Source organism: Megalopta genalis, chromosome 11 (genome assembly GCF_051020955.1).
Source record: "Megalopta genalis isolate 19385.01 chromosome 11, iyMegGena1_principal, whole genome shotgun sequence".
NCBI classification, from domain to species: domain Eukaryota; kingdom Metazoa; phylum Arthropoda; class Insecta; order Hymenoptera; family Halictidae; genus Megalopta; species Megalopta genalis.
In genome coordinates, this window is record NC_135023.1 from 16,526,824 (window position 1) to 16,538,511 (window position 11,688).

The 11,688-nt window shown below is 36.0% G+C and overlaps 1 protein-coding gene and 1 long non-coding RNA gene across 3 annotated transcripts; one reads left to right on the forward strand and one right to left on the reverse strand.

Annotated features, from left to right (window-relative positions):
• Positions 1 to 822: 822 nt before the first annotated feature.
• Positions 823 to 6,528, reverse strand: LOC117219111 (cytochrome P450 9e2). Of its 2 annotated transcripts, none has more exons than XM_033468006.2 (2): positions 6,372 to 6,528; positions 823 to 6,304 (listed from the first exon to the last, which is right to left on the reverse strand). In XM_033468006.2, exon 2 carries the CDS (start codon positions 6,282 to 6,284, stop codon positions 4,749 to 4,751), a length of 1,536 nt encoding a protein of 511 aa, XP_033323897.2. In that variant the 5' UTR covers positions 6,285 to 6,304; positions 6,372 to 6,528; the 3' UTR covers positions 823 to 4,748. The 2 variants fall into 2 exon arrangements, with proteins under 2 accessions (XP_033323897.2, XP_033323898.2); XM_033468007.2 differs by having other exon boundaries at positions 6,376 to 6,510.
• Positions 6,529 to 8,122: 1,594 nt separating this feature from the next.
• On the forward strand, positions 8,123 to 10,316 carry LOC117219112 (uncharacterized). The gene is made up of 3 exons (XR_004489945.2): positions 8,123 to 8,168; positions 8,967 to 9,167; positions 9,211 to 10,316. It is a non-coding gene; the product is annotated as an uncharacterized LOC117219112 (long non-coding RNA).
• The last annotated feature ends 1,372 nt before the right edge of the window (positions 10,317 to 11,688 follow it).

Here is an 11,688-nt window from a genome sequence, read left to right on the forward strand (position 1 = left end):
ATCTATTTTTATATTGCACTGTAGATGCTGGATCACTCCGTTGCTGGATCTCTTTTACCCTAATTTTTTTTGTGAATTAAATGCTGTATACAAAATGTTTCGAACGAAAATTGTTTAATATAAAGAGGAGCACACAGGGCAACAATTAATTGCTATTTCCTTTGATGAACATTAATTTCTGAACCCTTGCAGATTAGTAATCTTTTATTCTGTAGTTAATTTAATTTAAATGTTCCACATTATAGTTAAATAATTCAAGGTGTGACCGTCATATCTTGACAACAAAGGCAAATATTAAACAACTAATTGGTGTCATGTATGCTACTCTTTATACCAAATAACTTTTGTTATAATTTTATAATTAAATTGTTATAACTTTTGTTATATATATAACAAAAGTTATAACAATTTAATTATAAAATATATATTATTATATTATTATATTATATTATTATTATTATTATATTATATATATATATATGTTAAAATACATAAATATTATATGTATTTTATGCGATATGTATTGTTTTATACAACATGCCATAACTTCCTCTTTAGACGCATCGGTTATATTTACACAATCTGAACGTTAAAAACGGGACATACTGTATAAATAGAGAAACTATATTCCTGTGTAAAAATAGAATTAACCGCGGAACAGTATAGCATGCGTCACTGCCATTCATCTCTACCTCACTCCAGCTATACTTCTATTCTTATGTTAAGTACTACAAGGATTCCAGTCCATGTGTCGAAGCGGATATACGAGATAATTTTAGAAACTAGGTCAGGTTCTAAATCGGAGTAAAATTAGAAAAAAAATCGTAGTAGACAAAATCTCAGATGTATTTCAATTCACAAAAGTACACCTTATATGACTGTTATTAGTCTTTAAAATTTTACGTTTATTATTTAAAACCATGCTTTCGTTGCTTTTATATTGATTCGTCACTTTTCTTCGATCAAATTCTTAGATAAAAGATTTTAAAGAAAATACGTTCATTTTTTCATGATCCGAAAGAATTGACTTTTTACTTATTCACTATTTGTTTACTATTTTAACGCTTTGCATTTGAATGACGACTCTGAGACACTATTAAACTACGCTGCCATTTAATAAAATTTAATATTGTTAAAGCTGTTTCTATTTAATAGAATTCTAAAAGTTAAATGTGACATGAGTAAGTGTCCAATTTTACACGCAAAAGAAGAACGAATATTGAAAAGAATAGAAATCGTGTCGATTCAAAGAAATGTCTGACTTTTGAAGTTCAGATATTTTCGAGTGCAAAGGATTACCGTGAAACTCCAATGAAATTAAAAGCCACTCATTATTCGACTGAAAAAAGATACGTATAAATTCTTAGCTTACTGATTTAACAAGTGTTTAGAATAGAAGACATCATTTTAACTCTTTGTCCTTTATGTACTTATTAGTGCGGACATAATAGGGAAACAGAAATCGTGTTGAAAAAGCGAAACGCGAACCCACCGTTTCCTGTTAAACTGATTAAAACAGTAAATTGAATTGAGAAACAGTGTGAGAAGATATCCAGCTCACTAGATACTCTTAGTTAGATAAGTTTTATCGCCTGGTGTCACTTGATGGTTACAGTTATGAACTTCTATTAACGGTATACGTGCCACAGATCGCTTACAGTTTGATTAGAAAATGCACATTCCTAGTTCTTAATTCACCTGTAATTACATACGTTTCGATAAGCGTATAAAAGCGCATGCATGTGTACCGTCATTTAAATTTGCAAAAGCTTTAACAGATAACTGACGTGCACGTGTGCACATGAACACGTTTGGGCAACGGAATATGGGATTATTGACTCCGGTCGTTGACCTGAACCGGTTATCGTCACGTGCCGTGATTATTTTTGTTTTCGAGTATTTTGTTATTCTTCGTGAGATTCTTCGAAATATACGTCGGCAATGCGTCGGTACTTTTACAATCTGCGGAGTTATTTTATGTTAATTTTTATCATCACTCTTTATCACTCTTAATAAAGAATGTCTAAATAACTTATCTAAGTGATGAAGTTTTATTATAAAAATATTGCCTCAGCGATATATCTGAGAATGTTGCTTAACAACGATCTATTTAGTAAAATATTAACAATAAAAACAAAGATATAATTATGATTGGTCTTGCAATTTCTTTGCACCTATAGATCCTAATCAAATTATTATTGACTCGATACATTATTGTAAAAACTAATTTCTAATACTGTATCGCAATACCAACGGATGATCGACGCATGAATAAACGAGATAAAAGAGAACTGAAGGAAAGATAAATGAACAAATGGAAGAACCTGGGGACACTGTGACCGAGCTGGCGAAACGGTGAATCAGAAACCAGTTCTGGGACACAAGTGCAGCTAGCCTGATCGTCAAGTATACGTAAGTTGACTAACCTTGCCCGAGAAAAGATAAAAACAAGTCGATGTTATGGTCTTGATTACTATATTATATTTTCCGTAAACGCGGATAAATTAATTTAAATATTCGAGTACGTGCGCATTAAAAGCTAAGCGAATTATCACATGTAGATATATTATGAACTGAACTACTAATACATTAATTCTCTGTAATAATAATAATAATAATAAACAGAGAAGATATTTCATTCGAACTCTTTGCAGACGAATAATGATTGTCCGGCGTCATGCGAAATTAGTGCACACGCATGCAAATGTAACAATTTTAATGTTACCATAATTTGTTATTATTTAATGGCTTGCTAACAGACATCGACGGTAAGAATACAATTTTTACAATACGTCAATTTTTGGAGTGCACGAAATCAGCGATTAGAATTTTTGAGAATCGATATTTGCAAGTCAGTAGTAAACAGATTTTCACTGCGTCAATATAAAAAACTTTTAAGGCAAGGTCTATTAAATTGACCTTGCCGACAAGTATAATTAATAGAACCGAGGTAAAGCAGGTTTTGCAGATCACGCATTTAATACCATCACATATGAGTGAAACAGTATTTGCATTGACACATGGATTGGATTAATATCCACATTTATACATATATACATGTAGAATACATACATACATGTAGAATAATTTCTACATCTATGTATGCATGGAAGCGATGATGGAGCATTTATGACGCTATTATAATGATCGAAATCCAATCGCTGATGTGCGATGTTAAAAATTGAAACGACACCATTGTTCACGTTGCTTGAAATAGTGACTGAAATAATGGGAGTTCACTGCCTATATAACTTTATTCACGAAGTATTATGGGTTCTATACGGTTAATTTTTCATTGTTATGTTGGCAATCTGTTGTGTTTACGGAATGAACCATAACTAATTGGTTGTGAGTTTGACGTTCTCATATCTTGACCAAAATAATTTTCGCTTTAAGTTGGACAATGTTGCTTACATATTGACGTAAGTGTCAACATGAAATAACTTTTTACAGTGTAATAATACTAATTCATAAGTAATTAGTAATAATAAGTAATAATACCAATTCATAAGTAATTAGTAATAATAAGTAATAATACCAATTCATAAGTAATTAGTAATAATAAATAATAATACTAATTCATAAGTAATTAGTAATAATAAGTAATAATACTAATTCATAAGTAATTAGTAATAATAAGTAATAATACTAATTCTCGTGTAATTAGTTAATTTTCAAATAGGTGATTATAAAATGGACAGTGTTTTGAATACCAAAATTACATTTTCTATTTTTCTAGCATTGATTGTTAACAAAAACTGAGCGTTCATACGTTCGAAATAAGATTATACAGTTTCATTAAATTGTCCGATCTTCCGTTCAAGTATTGAAATCGATATTTATGATATTACATTGAAACAAATCCGTATTCCAGGAGCACAATAATCGATTGTGAATTAATGATAGAAGTTTTAAAATACTGTCTCGGCCACACGAAGATTGGCGTCTATATTTCAAAGGCATAGAAAAACCAATATGCTATCGCACAAAGTTGTGACAGTTATGATAATAATGGGTTTTCTCATAATCTACAGGGTGACCTAACAACTTCGACTATCCGGCAGATCTTTGTTGAGTAACGACTTTCGTGTCACCAAAGAGATTCGATGTCCCGATGACTAAAACGCTAAGAAATCGTAGCATACGACATTAAAAAATGAATCTGAACTTATCTGCAAACAAACTTATTTACGTACATAATGTTTCCTTTTATTTATTTTTACACTCGTCGTTGTGACACACGAATTATAAGTTGCATTATTTCATCATTATTGCGTTAGTTTCACTTTTACCCCGAAAATATGCTTTGTCTAGATACAAGGAGAACATGATTTAATAACATTCGTAAACAATTTTTGAAGTATTCCTTCGTCTAAATTTGTGTGCTATCGCTGCTTGTAGAATGACGTTTCACGACCAGTGTCCCCATAAATAATCACACAAGTGCATAAAATTGACGCAGATGGGTCCACTCATATTCGTAGGAAAGAGTTCGTTTGTTCACTAACCACTACGTTGCTTCTAACAAAACGCTTTCCTAAGATCACATTTACAGGATCACGTTTACGAATTCACAAAGCAGCGAAACAAGATCAAATGAATCGAAAGTAACGAAAGTTCAATATCCCATAAGTACCCAACAGCAAACAGTTTCCGCATGTTAAACAATGGTTCGCGGACCTTCGTTTTCGACTGTTCGCTTTGTTTGCAAGGACAGCAGCAACGGCAGCGTTCCAATCCAACTTCCCTCAATTAATTGGAGACACAAGTGGATTATTTCTCGGCAGAACCTCCAACCAATATCCATTTTCGGCCTTCAGGAACGCCCCTCCTCGCCCGAACTTCATGGGTATCTGTGTTTTCGAGGAAACCTTCAGCTCGCATCGGCCAAGAATGTGGAACAGCGCAACCCTGCTCTGCAGAATCGCGAACCGGTACCCGATGCATATCCTCGGCCCCATCCCGAAGGGCAAATAGACTCCAGAGTTCGTCAAATTCGATTCTCTATACAAGAACCGGGTGGGGTCGAACTTTTCAGGCTGATCGAAATACTTCGGATCGCGTTGGATCGCATAAATCGGCAACCAGACGTGGGAACCTTCTTTCAGCTTGAAAGGCTTTAACCCTGGCAAGGCAGGTGGCAGTTCGAACGGTTTCCTGCACTCTCTGTCAGTGATGGGAATAACTGGATATAATCTCATAGCCTCGTTGATCACCGCATCGAGATACTTCATCCCGTTGATAGCCTCGTAAGACACGTCGCCGTTCGAATCCTTCAAAACCTGATCGATTTCCTCTTGCAGCCTCTTTTGAATCGCCGGGTTCGCTGCCAGCTCGTGAGCAGCGAAGCTCAGTAGGCTTGCCGTTGTCTCGAAGCCGCCAAAGTAGAAGCTGAAAGCTTCGCCAGCTATGTCCAGATTGGTCAGCCGCTTCCCTGGGCCCAGCTTGTCTCTGTTCTCCATCATCAGTTGGATGAAATCCGGCCGACTGATGCCAGTTCTCTCTCTGGTCGCGATGTTGTCCGCCACTGTCGCCTCGAAGAAGTCCGCGACCTCTTGTCGAATTACTTTCAAACCGAGCATTTTCGCTAGCTTGGGGAAGAAGAACATCGTGAACAACTTGATGAAATTGCCGCCGTGAAGGTTCAAAGCCTCTTTACCTAGAAGGTAGAACTGATTGTCTCTGTCCACCATCGAGTCTATGCTGATCCCAAAGGCGCAGCTTGCGAAAACGTCGTTGGCGAACCTGGTGAAGACGTCCTTCGCTTCTATCAGCCTTTCTTCGTCCGGCAACGCGGTCAGATAATGCGCAACGTTCACAGCGCAATCGGACATCAGCCTGAACATGGTTTTCATTCTGCTGGACGTGAACGTTGGGCTCATCAGTCCTCGAACCTCCTTCCATGTTTCTCCTTGAAGCAGCAACAGATTCTTAGAGAAGAACGGGTCGATGTCCGTGACCCTGAAGGTACGATGATCCGGAAAGTGGTCGAAGTGCTTGACCGCGATGCTCTTTATCAGCTCCGGATCGCGTACCATGATCACTGGCGTCATCCGGTGATGCAAGCCCACGTATTTCGCGTCCGGGTCCATGTTGTAGATCTCTTGCACCATTTCGGCGAGCGATTTCCGGAATAACGTGGAGGACCAGGTGCTGCCCAGCACTGGCGCGACCGGCTTTTTGAAGGGTAGACCGTGTTTCTGGAAGGGGTCCTCTTCTTTGGTGAAATAATAGTACAATCCTAGCATCGCAACTGCGACTAATAGCATGATCGAGACATCCATCGTGAATATGTTGGCATGAACTGAAAATATTGTAAAATTATTTCGTGATCGTATGATGACAGATCGGTAATGATCGCTGAGTGTTACTTGCTAAGATCCGAAGGCTATTGCGTTTTGCGGTGCCTTGCTGTTGGATTAGCCACAGTTCCGAGAACGGAAAGAAACGAGCTGAGTCATTCGGCAGAACTCACGATCTCGCATGCAGACAAGCGACTGACGCAACGCGGTGCGAAGTCCTCGTTTTAATGCGACGTAACGATAAGAATTTTACGTTTTCAAGGGAATTACGGTGGAGGTGAATGTAACGTAAATGATAGTTCACTTAAAAATATTGTCTGCTCGCGTGGCTGATTTCCATGTTTCATCTTGGAGAGCAGTTGCTGTAATTATGCTTAATATGTTTCATGAATTGTTGATACAGCGCGTTGAAAAGTAGAAGAAAGAAAAGCATAGCATGCAATGCATAATTCTCGTTATATATCAATTTACTTCTGTGATGAATGTTTTAGAGATATTGTAGAAGCACATAGAAAGCACATTTTTAATCATTTATCATGTTGATATTTCAGTTCGATCTTATATTAATCTTTTATGATTGATCATTTTTAGAAACCAATTTCGTCTCCAATGGAGCTATTAAATTGTGAATTATTGTATATGACTGCATAAAATGAATACTAAAAAAGCATTTCAGGAAGTTTTAATCTTAATTTGTATCCGGCAGTAACACTTATTATTTAGTGCATCTGTAACAAATTAATGATAATAGTCTTAATTAACTTAATGGAAATCATGGAGGCACTAAAGGAGATTAAATTCCACAGTAATGCCTGAACAAAAATTGAAATTAAATCTGAAGTGGAAACTACTTACAAACAGCGAAATAATTTAATTGGAATAACTATAATCACGCTAGTATTACCTTGTGTAACATTGTTTATGCTTAATATTACATAATCGTCGACCTTGTTTCAAAGGAATGCATTAACTGCTTAATTTTCAGTGGTCATCGTTGCGTCAAGAAGTAATGATACGTGTTGACAATGCCAGATGTCTTTTGCAACAACATATTTTCCTATCACGCGTTTACAATTTAAGCTTCTTGTATTTTCTCGTTCTCGATAGGTTTATTTAAGAAGAATGTTTATTTACAACTGACTCGCCATTTTGCAAATGTTAACGGGCAACGATATGCAAGATATTAACAATTGAAATAGCCTAATTTCATTATTTATATTATTTCCTCATATTAAAAAACACAAAGCAACTAGAGAAAATATTCATGACCATTTTCCAATTATGATTCTTTACTATACTACACACCACACGTACATTCTCTCATGACGGAGAAATCGAATTCTTTTAACAGGTCAAAAAAGCAAATAAAGTAGTTGGTTTAACAGAGAGAACAAATAGATTGTTAGCGTGACGAAATTATCAGTTCAGATAACAGTATTTCTGTAGCAAACTCGACACATGGCGACTTTCAAGTTCTGCAAATATCTTAACAGGGAAAATGATAATAAATCATGATAACACATATATTATCTAAAACCAGATATGAGATTCGAGCTATCCACGTCCGCGATATTTCATTGAAGCGCAATTAAATATTGCCTGTAATCCGCGTCATTGTCCATACAAATATGAAATTGTTAATAAGCATTTAAATACTCTCAGATTTTATTATTGTATTCCTATGATCGGTCTATGTTTCAGAAGAAACTTTCGAAATGTAGTCAAAATCTTGTTCGAACGGTGGAAAAAAATTTAGCACAATTTATGAAAACACATTTCCTACCAGGCAATCTGGAATAAAATGGTGTATTATTTTGTTGCAGATTACTTTGCTAAGTCCCGAACGATAAAACTGATTGCAAAAGCGTAAGTAAATTAGCGTAATCAAGAATATTTACTGTGTTATTTCAACTTCACTGTTTTCAATTAATTAAACAAGTACATTTTTAAATTATATGTTATTACAATGCCTTAAAGGGAATTTTGGAAAAGAATATTTTGATTTTATGTAGTACTGTACTCTCCTCATCTTTCAATATTAATTTTTATTATACTTGTGGTTAAACCAATTATTTCCCAGACGTCCTAATATTGTTATAAAAATAATTTGGAATATAGTAGATATAAAGAAATATCTGTTATATAAAATCGTAGACCAATTTCTTTGTCCCATTTAACATCCAGCTTCTGTTAGACACAGTTCAATAATTGTGCAAAACTGTTAATAGGCTTCCAATGAATAAAATGTTAATTAATTAATTAAAATTAATTCGTGAAGATCCATTCAGATAAACGCAGTCTGCAATAAAAGAGCGACTTTCTTGCGAACATCGTTGTCAGAAAACAGCGGATGTATTGCAGAATTGGGCAAAATGTAGATTATCGTATAATTGATTTAGATTTATATATCGGGAAAAAGCAGAGCGAACAATTATTTTCAATACCATTTTCAATACGATTTTATTCTTATATATTTGTATATTATATTTATATCGACTAAATCGTAATTGTGTCTAACGAAGATAGTTTAGCCGAACATGACTAACGAACGCGTTTACGTTCGAGGAAGTAGTTTGCGGCAATTTGATCGAATTAACGTTAGTCATACTTTTAGTCATTACTCGAACTTCACCGTGCGTAACCAACTCTGGTGTATCGTAACAGTTCCAAAAACAGGGGTTTCAATGCAATATCGTGATTGGACACAGGCGAGAGACGGACTAGGGACATCGGAACACACCAAAGGCGGAGGATCCTGTATTATCGTCCGCATATTCCTGTACATACTGTCAAGGCAACTTCGGAATCTGACTACGCGCAACGTTATCCCGTGTTCATCCGGCTCGTTTGTGCTGCTGGAGATCAGTAGGTATCCACCTTGGAATACGTGCCTAAATCAAGCCAGTAGAGATTATGCGTTGTGTTTAGAATATGCTGTTAAGGATCTGGCCACCCACTCTACCCGGGCTGAAGCTTTCCGCTGTTACAATATTATATTTCGAACAAGAGTTCTGTTTATCTGAATGCTGGGGATTTGGATAACGATGTTGATGTTGCGTCTAGTTCCGAAACAATCCACTTACCCTACAACACAGGAGTAGTGTTAATTCCGCATTTGACATCAATACCAGCAACTAAAAATTCAATCGGTTCCGACACAGAATTAATTAATCTTGAAGAAAAGTTAACGATGGAAACTGCACGCTTTGATTCTATAGAACACATGTTAGTGTTATCGTCAAAATGTTTGGTTTCAAAGGTGTAATATACACTAGCCGCTAAATGTTTTGTATCAATTTTGGGATCTGTCAACAACAGCTTCCTTTGCAATTTGTCGCTCGTTATATATTTCATTGTGGAGTGTCCGCACGGCACTTCGCTGTTCTATAGTGATCTGCCTCTGATTAATTATGTTGAATTACTAAATCTTCCTGGAACATGAAACTTTATCTTACCGTATGATTACCGTTGATTACCGTTGATTATCTTATCGATATGATTTTTCAATTCGATCAAAGTAACGTTGAAAACTAAGGATGCAATTTAAGCAAAATTGTATGTCAACACGTTCGTGGACAGAAAAATTTTAATGAGTTGTAAAAATAGACAAGCGATTTATACATAAATGATTACATCGAAGTGCGTTATAACTTCAAAAGATAAACACTACAGTAAATTCTCCCTTATTGACGCTTAGATTGTGAAAAAAAATGGACAATTTGGGAAGAGGAGATATGATTATTCGGGTCTTGCGGCTCGTTTTTATAATCGTTGACAATCGTATATAGAACTGAATGCATGATAATGTGACTGATAAATTTCGATGTAACATCATATCGCAGTGTTTATTGCACGCTGAATGTCATTTTGCATTACAATGAAAATGAATGCTGCAGCATTTACGTCCGCGTTAAAATAACTCATTCGGAATTTCCTATTCTACGATGACAAACATTTTAAAGGTGTTTACACAGGGGATGAAATAAACAATTTCGCCGATGCGGAAAGCTTAAACTGACGCAAAATTTTCACGTCCCCTTGCAAAATTCTCGAAAGGATCGCAAAGATGTAGTTTCAGTAGTAACCCGGGATGTGTTTGGTCAAACAAAGAAATGGGCACAGTTGTTTGTCAGAACCCCGGTGTGCGTGTAGTTGCAGAAAAATAAGGTTTCGGTGCAGATGAGCGAGTCCAGCTGGCACAGAAGAAGAAAGAGAGAGATAGAGAAAGTGAGAGAGAGAGAAGGAGAAAGAGAGACAGATTGAAAGGGAGAAAAAGACAGGCGGACAGACGGAGACAGGAATAGAGAAAGTGAGCGGCACAGGGTGGAGAGAAAACGAGAGAGGGCTGGCGGAACAAAATTCATTTGGCCAAATTAAACAGAGTTTAGCAATTTGCGCTTAATCCATTTGTCGAGGATCCGCCGTCCGTCAGTCCGTTCGTCTGCTTCATCCCTCTCTTTGCAGCCGCGCTCTTAACACGACCACCACTATGCACCCTTTCCTTGCTGGCCCTTCCACGTTTCACCTTACCCCTGTCGATACTAATCCTCCCGTCTACATCGTTTGCCGCTGCCACTTTCAAACAGTGTCTCGTGAATTTCTCGGGCATACGGAACATTAATAAACTGCAGCGCGGCAGTAGTGCCTGGAATAATGTGGGATGGATTAGCAACCGATGCCACCGTGGCTTGGCTCGCATGTGTTCATCCGTACTTCTATTTTACTGTGATTTCACTGGAGTTTTCAGTCTTTTGTTATTTAACTTCCTGCGGTTCGAGTCTTTTATTTATATCTCTGTTTAAAAGATTTATATGTCGCGAAACCAGCAAACACAATGTCTAGATATAAATTGTTAAAATTAATTATTTCACATGATGTTGTCTATGTTACTAATGCATTTTCTTTTCAAGTTCTTAACACTAGGTTTTCAGAACTCGTCAAAATGACGGGTTACTAATTTTTTAATTTACGATTATTCAGGTTGTAGAGATACATTTATGAGTTATTTCTCCAATATATGTGTTACTTGCAGCAAATATTATAATAACACTCGCTAAAAAAACAGAATAATCGTATTATAGTTATTTTACTTTAGTTTATACTAGTATGAAATAGAATATTAGTATTTTAGTGTTCCGTAAATCTAGTGTTATGTTAGAGATTCTTAGGTTACAGATTCTTTGGCATTTCAAGACGCATCAATTTTTTTCGTTACATTTTATCCACGTTTACTGAAACAATTAATCTTCTTCTTCATTAACTTTCCCGTTGACAATGTTGATGGGCGTATAGTATAGTTTCCTTTTCCTTCGATTTAAAATAAAATCTAAAACAGTCTTTCTATAACATAACTACGCGTCGTATAAGCCTAAATATTGTTTCAAAA

Coding starts and splice junctions, on each gene's coding strand:
- LOC117219111 (XM_033468006.2), bottom strand. CDS start 6,284: ATGGATGTCTCGATCATGCTATTAGTCGCAGTTGCGATGCTAGGATTG.